Below are 15,632 nucleotides of genomic sequence, written 5' to 3' on the forward strand. Positions count from 1 at the left end.
GCCTGGTATATTTTTCCTCTTTCTCCCATGTTTTTTCTGCTAGTTACAAAAGATTTCTTTTCTGTTTTAAAATACTTATTAGATCATTACTTATGAGAACTGCACTCCTCCTAAGTAGGACTGTGTAATTTTTTTCAGCAAATGTAACTGTTCAACTGATTTTATTTCGGGTTGGTTTGGAGGGGAGTGTTGACTGATTGGGCTTCTTTGCTCCATTTACTTTAAAAATAGACGTACATTTTCTGTATCACTGCAATTTATCATTTATCTGTACCCTAGCATTGAGGGATTGCAGCCAAGACTGACTCCCCTCTGTATTTATGCTGTAAGGAAACCTGGGGTAACTCAGGAAATCATTTCCATGAGCTGGTGGCCACTTCCCCCAAGCAGAGCCGACGTACCAGGGCACCCAGCTAAACGGGGGCAGACGGTGGCTTCACGTGGCTCCAGCTGGGTCTGCAAATACAAGCCTATAAGTTGTATCCTAAACAAAGACTGCTCAGTGCTGCTGGATAAGGAGATAACAATCACGTGAAGGGACATATGCAAGTGAGCCATCCTCATGGGAGGAGAAGCATGCTGTGAGATTATAAGACAGAGGAGATGAGTTAATGAGAGATGCCATGAAGAAAAAGCCTGAGTAGAGGGGAAAATGTTCAGAGTTAAATCTGAGAAGCATTGTCTGGGCTAACGACCATCCCTGTGTCCCTCAGCTGCCCCTGCTCTGTGGGCTTCTCCTTCCCACACCAAGTTCACATTCTCTTTCCTCATCACATTTCTGCCCAGCTAACCCCTCCCAGGTCTCCCATCTCACATCGCAAGACAGCAGTTGAGATCCTGCATGTTGGGGTGAGGTGTTTGGGTACTGGTAGGAAAGGCAATGCAACAGGAGTCCCTAGGCATAGCTTCATTTAGTTTGTATCAAAATACCGATGTGTATTCACCCTCAGGTGTCTTCAGATAAGCGGGAGGGATTTAGCAACTTCTTCTTCTGTGGGCTTGAACAATAAAGTAACTTTTTAATCTTATTTTTTTAAGGCAAAATCTCCAAAGAGGATGGCAACGGATGAGCTGGGTCAGGCAGAGACCGACGTGGGTTCAGACGCGCCACCAGCCAAAAAACTGAAAGCACATTGGAAATGTGCTAAATGCGGATTTGCGACTGACATCAGTACTGAGTTTCAGGAACACATACCTCGGCACAAGACAGACAGCTCCACCTACCAGTGTTTGTTCTGCGGCTTGTGCTACACCTCTCACATCTCTCTGAACAGACACCTCTTCATTGTTCATAAAGTAAAAGACGAGGAGGAGGAGGAGGAAGAGGAGGAGGAGGAGGAGGAAGAGGAGGAGGAGGAAGATGAAAGGCAGAAGTTACAAAGGGAGATGAGTGAGAACGGACATGAGGGGTATAATGGCGAGATGAACACTACGGCAGAAGAAAACCTGAAATGCAAAGAGTGCAAAAGTGACTCAGCTCTTTGTGAACACAGTCAGACATGTGGCGTGGAGGGTCCTAATAGCACCTCGCAGAACAATCATTCAAAGTCTCTTAAGACTTAAAAACAAAATAACCCTTTTGGTTGGTTGGGGGTTTTTTGTTGGGGGGTTTTTACTCAAAATACAGGGTGGGGATGGGGCAAATCTTTGAAATATTCTGTTGATTTCTTGGGATGGACATTGCTTTCCGTTAACTTCTATTTGTAAGGGAAATTTAAAAAAGAAAACAACCCTGCCATTGCATCCTAAGCACTAACTCTCTGCAAGACCAGAGAGGTGAAAAGGGAAAGCAGGGCGAGAATCCTCGCTGGAGCTTGTCCAACTCCTGAGGATCAAGGAGCACTTTCTGCAGCTGCAGTTTCCTTAAGATGAGCTCTCTTCCTTCGAGTGTGCACTGCCTCAGCCTCTGCCTGGAGCCCCAGCCTTGCCTTCCCTATCTCGCTTTCTTTCTCCTTCTATTTATGGCTTCTTTTTTTCTCTTCCCATCCTGCCTTTGTTTTACTCGTTTTAACTCATAACACTGTCTCAGCAAAACACACTTGTCAGGACCGTGGTGGCTGATCCAGGATCTGCGTTACACGGGACGGGTTCAAGCTGTAAGTTGTGCTGATTTTTCCTTAATTGCCCGAATAACAACCTTGTTTTCCAAAAGGCAATTTAATGAAATGTCTTGGACCTGAATCATCCTGAAAGGGAATTTTGTAGCCCCTGTCCTCTCGAGTGAGCACAGCTCAAAGCCACGTGTCGCGTTAAGGAGGGCCTGGTGCCCCTCGGGGACTCGCTGGCTGCATGTCAGTGGAGTTGTGCTGCCGGGAGCTGTCCCGGGGGTGGGTGCAGCCAGTCCCGGTGCTCGGTGGCTTGTCCTGGTGGGGAGCTCGGGCAGAGCCGGGTGGCAGGTTGGCATCATCCCCAGAAGAGAACATCCCCGGCCCCTGTCCGTGCCATCAGCCGGAGTGAAACCGTCCCGGCACTCCTGATGGCGTCGGCTATGTGCCAGGGCTCCCCGACCAGCTCGTTTTGAGCTGCTGCGGCAGAGGAGGGGAGCACAGCCCACAGAGGCGTCGGCAGAAGCGGGAACCACCATCCTGCAGCACGGCGGGGGCTGGCGCTCCATCAGTAGCTCTTCTCCCACCGCGGCTTGGCGTCACCTGTCACCTGGGAGACGTTTCCTTCCGCGTAGTCATATTGACTCTCTCTTTCCTCACTCGCTCCCCCATCACACATGCGCTTCGTGTAATATAATTATCTTCTATACCATTATTTTTTTTATTATGTTGAGCCAGAACCCTGCTCGTTATTGTTTACTATGACGATGTTTAAATAATTTAAGAACTATTTATCTTATTGCATTTGGATCACTCACCTTCTCGTCTCGACGTGTTTTGATACGAACAGTTTGGACTCTTTGTATTTTTTGATACGGTGTACGTTAGCCTAGGGGATGTTTTACCAGGTAGCCTACGTAGAGTTAAGGATAGCAGGGGGCACTCCCGAGCCATCACGTATCTATTTAACCCGCAGCGGCGTTCGTGCCTTGCTATGATGTTTACTTCGAAGTATTGCAAATAAAAGCATCCAAGGGTGCCGGCCTGCGCGTCGTCCTTGGCCACGGCCGCCACGGCCGCCCCTTTGCCGCCTCCCTAAGGGGGCGGGGCCGGAAGCGGCGGTGCGGCGGGCGGAAGCGGAGGGGCGCGGAAGAAGAGGGGCCGGAAGCGGAAGCGGGGCCGGGCGGGCGGTGCAGCCGCCGCGGTCGGTGCCGGCGATGCTGTCGCTGGACTTTCTGGACGATGTGCGGCGCATGAACAAGCGGCAGGTGCCGAACTGGGGCGGGGAGTGTGGGTGGAAATCGGGTCGGGCCGGGTCCCGGGGGGTCGGATCGGGCCGGCTCTGCCCTGCCCGGCCCCGGGCCGCGGAGCCTGACCGGCCCCCTCTTCCCCCCCCCCCCCAAGCTGTACTACCAGGTGCTGAACTTCGGCATGATCGTCTCGTCCGCCCTGATGATCTGGAAGGGGCTGATGGTGGTGACGGGCAGCGAGAGCCCCATCGTGGTGGTGCTGAGGTAAATCCCACGCCGCGGGGGGTGAAGTGGTTCCGCGGTAGCGCTCCGGGGTGAGGGGTGAAATCCCACGGGGCGTGGGTAAGGGCTGGAGAGCCGCGGGCCCCGGCGGTGCTGGAGCCGCCGCCCCATCCCACTCCCCAGAGGTTTTCCAGAGGAATGGGGCAGCTGGAGGGTCCTGGCCCGTCCCCGGTGGGCGAGAGGCTTTCCAAGAATTCGTGCGCTCCCGTAACGCAGAGGAAAAGCGAGGGAAGAGGAAGTAGATAAGCGAGGCTGGCAGCCTCACGTAAAAATAGCATCTCAGCCTTTCGCCTCGGTCAGCTGGCTGGATGCTGCCTTAGAGAGGTGGTCCCGAGGAAGGGGAAAGAGGAGGAAGGACTTCAAAGAAATATGACGAGAGTGCAACCCCGGCGGTTCTGGATTGTACCAAACCTGCGGGAGAAACGCTCAGCAGTGTGGGTGAAGGAGGCATGAGGAAGGAAGGCCTTGAAGCAGGGGGTTATGAACCCGTCACTTGCAGGGGATCATCCTTCTATAAAAGCAGTGTTTGTGGCAGAGCTCTTCTTCTCATCAAGGCTAACGGCACTTCCCGTAGTAGAAGTTATGGTAGCAGAGCATCGCAGTGTACGGGTACCTCTTGCCGTGCCCCTCTGCATGTGTTGTTGCTGCTACGTGAATAGTTGAAGTCTTGGTTAATGAAAAGGGAGTTGAAACCTTTGAGGTGCCAGGGAATAAACTCGTATAGTGAAAATGAGTCGTTTTTTTTAAATGGGAACTGGCTTGCTGAAATGCCTGGTGAGCTTTATTGTGTGTTCCATTGCATCCTTAGAAGTATCCACTAACTCTTCTTTCGCAGCTGCTTGGGTTTTTTTCCTGGCCTTCTAGTGAGCTGTAACATGGCCAGGAAAAGGGGAGCCTTAGCTGTACTCTTTTATATAGGGGTTATCGCTCTGTAGCTGGGTATGTTTCAGGTGTTGCCCTCGCAGAAGTGCCGTGCTGTAGCTACCACCAGCGTTACTTCCACCCTCCTACTGCCTGGGACAAATTCCTGTGGCTGAAGTCCTTGGGCAGCCGTCAGATGCTGGCATGGATATTGCACAGGCTTGTTCTGTATCCACGTTGGCCTTTCTGTGTGTTTCTACGTTGGTGTTAATTGCCACATGCCATTTAACAAAACTCCCTCCTGATGGGACTGTGAAGATGTTGCATGCTGTTCCTCCCAGTGAGTAATACAGGGGCCATTAGGTCACGTCCCTTCTTCAGCGATGTGATCTTCTGTTCTGAATAGCAGCTTCTGCACTCTCTGGAGATAAAACATGAATATATGTGGTACTTAAAGTTCATCATTTTGTTTTGTACTGCATTATTTATCTGGAATTAAGAAGGTTAAGTATTTTCTAACACTTGCCATTTACAAGACAGAAGAAAAATAACTTGAATAGCATTGCCTGAAATGAGATCGTTAAGCAAAGTGATGAATCACAATAACAAATTTTTAGCACACCCGTCTGTCTGTTCCAGATGGGAATACAAGAGCCCGTATGTTTTCAGTGCTTTGTTCATGAGCGTGATCTGTCTACCTGAAAAAACCAAAAGTAAATGAAATAAAAAAAGCTTCCCACCACTGCAGTGCTGCCAGTGTAGCCCTTCCAATGAAGAGCTCAGAAGTCGAGAAGATACCATTTGTCATCAGCTTTGTTGTTATTAAGAAAGTGGAAGGCTTTTCCTGTTTGGTGTGCTTTTAACACCGGCTGCTGGCAGTGCTCTTTTCCCAGCAAATCCAAACTGCTGGTAGTGTGGTGATTGAAAATCTGATTGTAGTAGTGGTTAGACGCATACCTGGTCTCCAAGGTGTTTTTCTTTGGAGCTCTTCATTGAGGTTCTTGTGAGATGTCTCTTAAAGGACTATAAATGCCAAAACCTGATTCTGAGTGTTTAAATATTGTTTGATTGCTCCTCTTCTCTTTTTCAGTGGAAGCATGGAGCCTGCTTTTCACAGAGGAGATCTCCTGTTCCTCACGAACCGAATTGAAGATCCAATCAGAGTGGGAGAAATCGTGGTCTTTAGGATAGAAGGAAGGGAAATTCCTATAGTCCATCGCGTCCTGAAAATTCATGAGAAGTATGTCAAGAATCTGGGGGGTTGTACTGCAGACGTTTAGCTAAATTGTATGTTTCCTCATCTCCTTGGGTAAAGGAATGGGTGGGATGTCAGTAACCGACATCCAGGTGCTGTAGGAAGTAACAGACATTTCAGACAGACAAAATCTGCCCTCCTTGGTTTACTTGTAAAGATTATCCAGCAGAATGCACAAGCTGGGGAGTCTGTGCCGATATCCTGGACTCCCTGTGCCACTTAATGTCTCCTGTGCCATCATTTCCGTCCGAAGCTGCTACGTAATGTTGCTGTGTTGTCTCCTGTAGGTATGGCTGCATTTGTGTGTGTGAAGTGACTCTTGTCTGTAGAGGTAGAGCTTATGGAAGAAGGGTATTTTGTGCGTAGCATGCATTATTTTAAAGCGTGTCTTTATGGTCCTGGTTCCTGCTCTCGTGCAGAGGCAGGGTGTTTCTTTTCTACTCTGTAGGAAGTTTTGCGTTGTTGTAGTCGGAGTCTCTATGTGCGCTGCACTCTCCGTGTACTGTTCGTTCTCTAAACATTTAGCAGGTTGCATGTCTGAAGGAATGAAGCGCAGTCACTCTGGTTTGATTGCTGAACAGGGCTTAGTTTTCCAAGCAAGGCTTCCTCTGCAGCCATGAGCCTTCCGATTTTGCTGGATGGAACTGTGACTGCTGCAGGCCAGTCTGTGGGGATATGAGCCAGCCCCGTGAGGCATTTGAGTGAAAACTAAATCTTGAACTGGATCCCTGGTTCTTCAAGCCATCTCTGAGAGGGCAACAGTTGGATGGGGTCCCAGCATCTGTTTCAGCTGAGTAAATGCCTGCTGCAATATGAATGAACTGGAGCTATACCAGCACTCAGAGATCTGTTCCTAGGTTAAGTGAATCACTTGAATTGTATGTAAAGGTGGCATATGAAGATTGCTCTAGTCAAGTGAGGTTGATGGGATAGAGAGGGTCTGTTCCCCCAAGCATTCGTAGCAGCCACAGCTGTTGGGACTTCTAGACCATTTGTCTGGCCCAACATCAAGGTCGACCAGCTTCATGCATATAAACAGTCTAGCTGAAATACTGGCTGGATGAGGGAGTGGCACCTCTCCCAGTAGACAGAGCAGATTCTTTGCTGTTCAGATTTATTCTGTACCCAAAACTTTTAACAATGTCAGTTTTCAAAGTACTGTTCTTTGATACCACTAATTTAAAAATAAGGTCAGTATACTTGGTAAATTTGATATCTAATGTTGCACGTGCACTTTTTGTGGTGTCTTGGGAACACTTCTAAGTGAAACGCTACTTTCTTCCTCCCCTGTTGCATGCTGAAGGCTCAGCTGGGCTCTGGTGCTGCTGCTTGGGCTGATTTTTGAAGAGGCAAGAAAGGTCAGGGTCTTCTTTCTCCAGTCTCAGCCAGTGTATGGGAAGGAGAAGTGGAAATGTGCATTCTGTGCAGCAGTTCATCTCCAGATACCACCCACCCTTCTTTTTTTGTCTGGCTCTATCTCAGCACTAGGTATGAAGGTATCCTGCACTTTGTTGTTGTTGTTTTAAAGCTAACAGGACCATAGTGCCAATCCTAGATTCTGTGAAGTAAAGCCATTGTCCAGTATTTTAGGTTTCATTTAAATAAAACAACGAAACACAGACCTGATCTTTCTGTTAGGAAAGATAAAACTGAAAAATCTGTACTGTGACCTGAAGCTGGGTGCTGAAGGAAGGACTCGGATATCAGTTGCTTCTTTCACTATTTAAAGAATATTTTTCTGGTGCCAGTTTGCCATTCAGGAGTGTCCTCTGAATAGCTGGAGTTTCCCATTTCTTCCTGTAGTTATGGACTGAATATGAAACTGAAAAGTCTCTGTGAAAACTGACAAGAGTGTCAAAATGAAGGAAAACAGAAACCCTGTTCTCGGTGATTCTGTGGCAACTCAGGCTCCAGTTCACATCAGTATTGTTTCAGTGAGAAAATGTTTTTTACTTGCTAGCCTTTTCTTCTTTGTTCAGAGTGAAATTGAGTTCATTCTTTATCACTAAACACAGAGTCTGTGGTCAAAATTTACTTAGTGGCTTTGGTGCAGGACAGCCAGACAAGATTTCATTCACCTTTCAGACAGCAGAGCAACTGTGCTGTGAGCTTTTCATGCTGATTCGTGATAGAGCATTGAATCTGCTCAAAAAGATGGTGCGCTCCTACGCCATCAGTCTTCAGAGCTGAAACTACATTATCTGCACCTTTGGGTATCTTCATCTTTTTGCAGACTGTATCTCTTAAGCTCCTAGAGTGTTTGTTTTTCCCACACTGTGAGCCAAATGTGCTTTGAAGAAAGATCTGTTCTTTTTTTCCCCTTTTTTTTCCTTCCAAGCTTCTCCTGTCAAGTAACACACATTGGTATTCAGGCATGATGAAAACAGCATGAGCTCTGAAGACCTTCTGCATGCTTTCCCATGTTGCATTTGATCTGTCATTTCTGTGAGTATGCTGACAGAATCAAGCAATGAGAATGCTCCAGCTCAGCATCTGCCTTCAGATGCCACAGGGAGATGACAGTCACTGGCCGATCCCTGAGCAGTGGCACAAACTCCTGCTTAGAAGCAAGCGTTGCTGGCTGGCCAGCAAGCTGAATGGAAATGACTGGGGAAGAATGCATAACATGGTGTGTAAAGCTAGAGCATAACAGCAGCTGTTTCCAGGTCAAAGCAAAGGTTCGTCTGCTCCAGGATCCTGTTTCTGGCAAGCTAATTCATCTCAGGACCAATGAAAGACTAGAGAGAGTATGTTAGTGACAATTTCCCTGCTTTCTGCAAGTTATGTCCCTGCTTTACGCAAGCATAAAGTCACGGTTCTTTATTAATAGCCTCCTTTTCTTTTTTACATGGAGTATCTGGTCACTTTTTGAACTGTTATAATTTTTTGGCATCCAAAATATCCTTCCAGAGAGATGTGGTTTAGTTTTGCACTGTTGTTAGTTCTGCGTAGCACCTTCTCTGGCTTGTTTTAACCTGTTACCTCTGAGTTTCATTTGATGCCCTCTAGGTCTTGTATTGGAAGAGGCAGTGAAAAGCTGTTTGATTGTTGCTGTCTGTGTTGTTTGTATTGGACTACCGTCATATCTCCCATCAGTTCTGTCTTTTCCAGGCTGAAGAGTCCTGGTCTGTTGTTTCTTGTATGGAAGTGGTTCCAGACCTTGTTATCCATTTCTGAACCTTTGCCAGTTCTTCTCTCCATTTCAAAAAAGGATGTAGGGGGTTCAGAACTGCACAGAGCATTCAAGATGTAGGCACATCGTGAGTTCATGCAGTATCATAATGGTATTGTTTGTTTTGTTCTGTCCCCCTTTCCTAATAATTTCTAAGTTTCAGCTTGCTTCTGACCACTACTGAGTAGAACTGTATGCTTTACCCCAAAGTCTCATTTTGGGTGGTAGTACGGAGCCCAGAACCCAACATTTGTATGTCAAGCGAGAGAAGCATGAACGTGAGAGGTCAAAAGCAAAGAGGTGATAGCTGCACCTTCGCTAGAAATGGCTCATCCTGCCGGTTCTGTTCTTAAACTCTGCTGGAAAGCTTGGCTGGGGCTAGAATTCATTTTCATTGGCAGTTTTTTTCCAAACCGTCTGCTTTCCACTGCATTTGACAGAGTTTCCCTTTTTCATCCTGCTCAAACATGTAGGACACAATTGCTTCTAATATCTTTGTGTTAGCCTCTACACGCCTGTTCTAGAATAGCTTTTAGTAAGTTCTTTCTCTCTGACTTACCTGGCTGTCTTGTCTTTGCTAGGCAAAACGGTGACATCAAATTTTTGACAAAGGGAGACAATAATGCTGTTGATGACAGAGGGCTGTACAAACGAGGGCAGCACTGGTTGGAGAAAAAGGACGTAGTAGGACGAGCGAGAGGGTAAGTGAAGCTGAAAAAGATGCAGCTTTTTACACTGCCCTCCCCCAATCCCATCTGTTAATCCCCCCTCTTCTTGAACTCTCCCTGCTGGGTTTTTGTGACCTGCGTGAAAGCTTTTCAGAAGGTACTGTGGAGAGTTAAAAAACAAAGGTAGTTCAGTTCTTAGCTTGGCCTAAGCGAAGGTATCAAGCTGTGAGCTGCATCCTGAGATTTTGATGCTGGATGGACACCGATGCAAAGGCAGTGCATACTCAGGCATGATCAGAATTTTCATAGAAATTATTCTGCAAGGCACAGTCTTTGCAGGCAAGCAAGATCTGAACAAGGCAGATGCTAAAACATGCTCTGGGGCTGGTTGTCACTCAGCCCCCACTGCCGTGGCTTCCCTGCTTGGGAGGAAGAAGTCCCAAGCCTGTTGACTGTACCCCTCAGCATGCTTCAGTGGCTCTTCCTTTGTACAAGTGCCAAGGCAGTGCTTCTCCCATATGCACCCTTGAATACTGTTTGTTTTAATAAAACCTTTATTCTTGTAGATTTGTGCCCTATATTGGAATAGTGACTATCTTAATGAATGATTATCCAAAATTTAAGGTAAGAGCTCTTTCATTTTCTGCCTGCTTCTCCCACCCCAGCTAAAATGACTTCATGAGAACTTTATACACACAGGCAGAACCATTTGCCCTGTATGTTTGCTGCTGTTACTGCATCTTTAAATGTGAATGTGCAATCTTGCGTCTTCTCTTCTTTCTCTTACAGTATGCAGTCCTCTTTTTACTGGGGTTATTTGTGCTGGTCCATCGAGAGTAGCCTCTTGCACTGAAGTACAAGGTGAAGGTGCCATGGATTTTTTAGATGAACGTTTTACGTAGATGATGGTCTGATGTGCCGGGAGGAAGATGAAAACATGCATTTCAAAGCTTCTTGCCAGTTTGGGTTTGTTTTGTTTTTTACTGCGTAAGGGCGAATGTTTGTCACAGTATTTCCAATGGTTTGTCACATTTTAGCATTTTTAGTGAGTTTTTATATTAAAAATTTAAGCCAAACTGTTCAGTGTTTGTACTTTGAAGCTGAGCTTCCTCTCAAAGTGCCTACAGGACTGTGTCCTCTAAGTCTGTGCCTCTGCTGGGCAAGCGTGGCCTCTGCCTGTGCTGACTGGATTGTCAAACAGTGAGCTGTGGAGGTGATGTTTTTTCCAACTGAGAACTGGAATAAAGATTTTTGCATCTCGCCCAGTATGAGCCCTGCCACGTTCTTCGTTATTGCCCTGCTGAGTGCAGCCTTGTTGCCCCGTGTCCTTGGGGGGGTACCTGGGCTTTGCTGTTGCAGACTGACTCCTAGGGCCTAGCAAACTAACTTGTCCTCTCTTTACAGAGAAATAGCAGCTGCTCCTCTCATTTCTTTTTGGAGAGTGAGCAGTCCTGAACTGTAGATCTGTTCAATATTTCTGTTTCTGTAAATTACACTGAAATAATCTGCTTAAAGACTGCAAGGTGGTTTGGGCAGAAGATGTCATTGTGCCACTAGGTAACAGAAGAATGGAGATGGGCAACACCCATAGCTGTTTGGCAGGGATGATTTAGCAGGATGCAATAGTAATATTTTCTTAGTTTTAGAAAGGGGTTTTAGGTCTCTAATGATCCCTGCAGCTGGCCATGTCTTACAGCTCACCTGAAAGCTACGGAAAAGCTGAGCCCCCACTGAGGTCTGAAAAAAGAAACTGGTTGTCACCATGGCCATCAGCTTTTTTCCTAGGTTTCTCATTCAGGATGGTGATCCTGCTTGTGAAGATGTGGTGTCAGAGGAGAGCCCGAGGAAAGAGGTACAAGGCAGAGACTCCAGTTATCATCTTCGGTATAAATTCGTGACACCTGCACTGAGTGATTGACCATTATAACTCGCCTCCATGGTGTCTATACTGACTCATGAAAACATTTTGCTTTGTCTTCACTAGGGCAGATCTTCTCAAGAGCAGGCAGTGGGAGCACGGTGCCACTGCTACCTCTGTCTGAGGCTGCCTGATCCCTCTTCTACAGTTTACTTCCCGGTTGTCTCTCTAGGACAGCTTCCCCCTGACAGAGAGAGCCTGTCTCCTCCCCTGGGTTAACAGCTCTCCTCTCAATCTTGCAAAATTTACAGACACTTCAAAGCTACTGTGTGTTATTTTGGGTGCATTTCACCGCATCCTCTATTCCCTCTTCCTCATGACTGCTGCAAGATTCCGCAGCAACAGGGATCATTAAAGATGATTACTGCTGCCATGCACACAGCTTATGTAGGGTAAAAGCAGTCAGGAAGGGCAAGGACAAAACCCAACAGGGTGTCTATGGTCTATTTTCAGTTCCTTGCATACGTACCTCATTAGGCTTGTCAGGCCTGTCCCATCTATAGTGGTGAATTGTGCTGTTAGTTATGTCTGTGGGACCATTTTGCTTAATGGTCAGTAGCTGAGCTGACCCGTGGTATCCCAGTATGAGTTGGTTTAACTGGGTGGTTTGTTCCCCGAGTAGGATGAAGAAAAAAATCATCTTACGTTTGGGACGCTGCAAAGAGTCTATGAACGGGTCCAGCCCCTAGCACTGAGCATTGGGCCTGTGGCTCTTTGAGTAATCATAACTTAGTAATAAAAATGGTGATAAAATCCATATCTCGCACTCGTGGTGCTGGAGCCCTTGAGAAGAGAATTTGGATACAGAGTTTCTCCAGAGTGCTTGAGTCATGGATGGGATGTTTTGTCAAAAGCCAAACCTAGGCAGCAGTGAGGGAACACAAAATCACCTTTGAGAGCTGCCATCACCGTGGAGCACCTTCCTGAGGACTTCAAGCAGCATTTCTGCCTTTGCAGATTATGCTGAGGCTGAGTCTCTGTTCCCTGCTCTGCCTTTAGCTAAAGCTGGTTTTGTGCATAAATTGGTTTTTAACTTGGGCTCACATAAAGTCGAGCTCTTCTGAAATCTGCTAATCAACACCTCCCAGTGAAAACTTGCTGAAAGTGCTGCTGTTACTGTTCTCCGAGTCTTCTCACTTTCACACCCTTTGCAAAAATCTGAGCATGCAGAAGCAGTTGTATTGCTGTCACTGAGTTAATTTGACAAAAAAGGCTAAAATACAAAGGATTTATGATTACAGAGCAAGGATTAGCTCCTAAAGAGCATCTGCTGAAACCCCAGTTCTGAGAGAAAAGTAATGGTCGTTTTGAGGTGTTAGGAAATAATGTCCCCGTCCTGCTTGTGGCAGGATTACTGGTTACTGGCAGCAGGTGTCAGCAGTCAGTGCAGCTGAGGACACCCGCTTGTTGCCAGTGTGGGTGCAAACCCACGCTTGGGCACTTTGCAGGAAGGTGTGCCTTTCCCAGCCTTGCTCTCACATGATGCTATGTGAAGTGATTGAGCAGGAAGTGCCTAAAAAATGCAGGGTCATTGGGGTAAAGGTTGGCATGAAGCCTGCTGCAGGCCAGCTTCAGTGGCTTACTCTCTTCTGGGTTTGCAGGCATGTCAAGAACAGAAACAATTGCCTTAAATCAGGGTCTGCGGTGTGAGATTTGGGAATTCATCTCTATGGCCCGTGTTCTGCCTATTTTCAGCTCGGTGTAGCCGAGAACAGTGGTTCTGTGTTTGTTATCTACAGTCGTGAAACGAGGTGTTGGCTCTAATTAGAGTGAGGATAAATAAGCAGTTAATCCACTCACAGCTCTAACGCCCACCACCTCCCACACTGCCTCCCACATCACCTCCCACATCCTTGTAACGTTTTTCCTGCCACAGTGGGGCGGGGGTGCTGGGGATGAGCCTGCGCAAACTGGAAACTGAGAACGTGGGGGTAGGATGACAAAGAGTTGTTGCTGGCTCTGTCCCCGCCAGACTTATTCTGCTTTGCTGAGCAGAAAAGCTACAGAGCGTGCAGGATCTCTGGTTCAGCTGGGTGCTAATGCTGAAATGTTTGGCGAACGCTGCCGTGCTCCTGCAGAGCCAGGGGTTTTGCTGTTAGAACTTGATGTGTCTTTGCTTTTTATTCCAGTTTTATTCTTTTTTTTAAAGGTGAAGCTGTCTGGCCAGCTCCAGCAAAGCCTTTGAGACCTAAGGCTTAGGAAAGGTGGAGATCTTTGTGTCACAACAGGAATGGGATTTGTTTGTAAAGTATGTGGGTGTTGAAAGGTCTGGTTTATAAAGGAAAAAAAAAAAAGAAAAAAAAATCTGCCAGGGCTAAGATTGCTTCTGTCTCTGTTGTGTTTACAGCCAAACAGAGCAGGTTTTCTGGTAGGCAATTTCATTGCTTAATTACTGTTCAATCACATCTGCAGTTCAGGACACAGATTCTGTCATGAGCAGGAGCTGTTTCACAGAGCAAAGTGATGCTGGGCTGTTTCTGAATGTTGCTAGAATTTTGTTGGGTGACTTTTTTTCATATCAAAGCTAAATGCATAAGCAAAAGTATGATGGATGGGAGGTGAGCTGTGAGGAGTAATGTGCTGAAAGTTGAAGCTCCTTGAGACAAAGGCTGTCTTTGTATGTTCATGATGCTTGAATGCACAGTTGTTGGTTAAACAGTAATAAGCATTACACTGTTTCATCCAGATCTGTTGCTGCATGTTGCTTAGCAGGGGTTTCTAGGGCTTGTAAGATGATAGGTTGCATGCTTTCTTTAATGAGACTGGGTCATCTTGTGGTAGTTTTCCTGCCCTTAAAATCAGAACAGATCAACCTTATTTTTTCTGAGGAGAATCTGCAAGATGAAGTCTTGCCCATGCGTGGTTAGAAGACCACTTCTTGCTGGAGAAATGCATGAATGCAAATCCAGCGCACAGCTCCCAGAACGGACTAAGCTCATTGGCCAAGAGAAGGAGAGGAGAGGTGGCTCAGGCAGAGCGTGCCACTTGGGGATGGCTCCTGTGCTGGAGCAAGGGGGTTGTAAAGCAGATGTTTATGTATCCCAGGCTGAAGACCCACACGGTGTCAGTGACTCAGTGGCTAAATCGCATGAGGAGTGTCCTGGTTCCAGTTCTCAGACTGCAAGGTGTGCCTAGGTGATGCCAGAAAGGCACAGCCATCGCAGTTCCTGTCAGTGTCAGCAGCTCCTGGTGGTAGTTGATGCATAGTAGATGACTGATCTGACCATCTCATCACTGGCTGCTGGGAGAAGAGAAATAGCACCTACGTTGCGTTTTGAGCCAATTGAATAGCTTCCTGCCCCTTTTACCTTCTCCCCTCCATTGCAATACTTCCATCCCCTCATCATCTGCACCCAGGCACACTTCAGCTTGCTCACCCGTCAGGAAGCCACAGGTCTCTGCGGAGCTAGCTCCACCAGCCTGATGCATGTTGGATTCAGAAGGGCCACAATGGCAAATCTGCTTTATTGGATCTACTTAGCCATAATTGCGTGGCTTCACTGCTGGTTGGTAGTCTGCCCAGCCATGAGGAGCCCCTCTTCATGGTAGCAGCTTTTCTGCTGCTGTGTGCTCATCCCGGCTTACCCCTCAATTTCTGTAAAAAAACACCAACTCCTTCGCGCATAGTCCTGCTTCCCCATGGAGCAGGGCCCACCTGGGTGCTGGGTCCTGCTGGTTGAGCACATCGTGTGCTTAAACCTTTTCCTGCTCATGGGGCAATTCTTACACATGTTCAACTCCAGCAGGGCCTTTGAATGCTTGATCTAGCAGAGTTCCCTAAACCTTGGGGGAAATCAGATATCTCCACAGAGGACAGTCTAAATAGGGATGGACTAGAAATGCACCCTCTGTGATCCAGGACAGAGCAGACACGTTCTCTGTCTCTTGCTCCCTCTCCCTGGCTCCTCATTTCTTGATTTTTTTTCTCCTTCTGTTTAATAATTTACAAACACTTCCCAGAGCTCTCTCTGCCGAGCATCTTGATATCACCTTTCTTTTCCAACCTCTCCTTCCCCTGTAGAAACTAACTTTGCAGGGGTTTCAGTTTCCAGAGAGACAGAGGTAGAATAATGTGGAGAAAATGAACTTCAATTTAATTTCTCTGAACCTCAATTCACTGAAACTGGGATGTCAAATTTCTGCCATGTAATTCTGGTTGGGACACTTCTGAGCTAGCCCTG

General features: G+C 47.0%; 2 protein-coding genes across 5 annotated transcripts in view; both read left to right on the forward strand.

Moving 5' to 3' along the window:
• Positions 1-3,083, forward strand: part of ZNF592 (zinc finger protein 592) — a 39,519-nt gene extending 36,436 nt beyond the window's left edge. For both annotated transcript variants that reach the window (XM_069797666.1, XM_069797665.1), the window contains exon 10: positions 1,039-3,083. In XM_069797666.1, the coding sequence (XP_069653767.1) occupies positions 1,039-1,563 (525 nt within the window). In that variant the 3' untranslated portion in view covers positions 1,564-3,083. The remainder of the gene's footprint in view (positions 1-1,038) is intronic.
• Positions 3,084-3,203: 120 nt separating this feature from the next.
• Positions 3,204-10,801, forward strand: SEC11A (SEC11 homolog A, signal peptidase complex subunit). Of its 3 annotated transcripts, none has more exons than XM_069797669.1 (7): positions 3,204-3,313; positions 3,450-3,559; positions 5,529-5,678; positions 8,790-8,942; positions 9,447-9,566; positions 10,100-10,157; positions 10,323-10,801. In XM_069797669.1, the coding sequence occupies exons 1-7, from the start codon at positions 3,263-3,265 to the stop codon at positions 10,371-10,373; spliced, it is 693 nt and encodes a 230-aa protein (XP_069653770.1). In that variant the 5' UTR covers positions 3,204-3,262; the 3' UTR covers positions 10,374-10,801. The 3 variants fall into 3 exon arrangements, with proteins under 3 accessions (XP_069653770.1, XP_069653771.1, XP_069653772.1); XM_069797670.1 differs by having other exon boundaries at positions 8,805-8,942; XM_069797671.1 differs by lacking the exon at positions 8,790-8,942.
• Positions 10,802-15,632: the final 4,831 nt, after the last annotated feature.

The sequence above is a fragment of the Haliaeetus albicilla genome, chromosome 12, assembly GCF_947461875.1.
Source record: "Haliaeetus albicilla chromosome 12, bHalAlb1.1, whole genome shotgun sequence".
NCBI classification, from domain to species: domain Eukaryota; kingdom Metazoa; phylum Chordata; class Aves; order Accipitriformes; family Accipitridae; genus Haliaeetus; species Haliaeetus albicilla.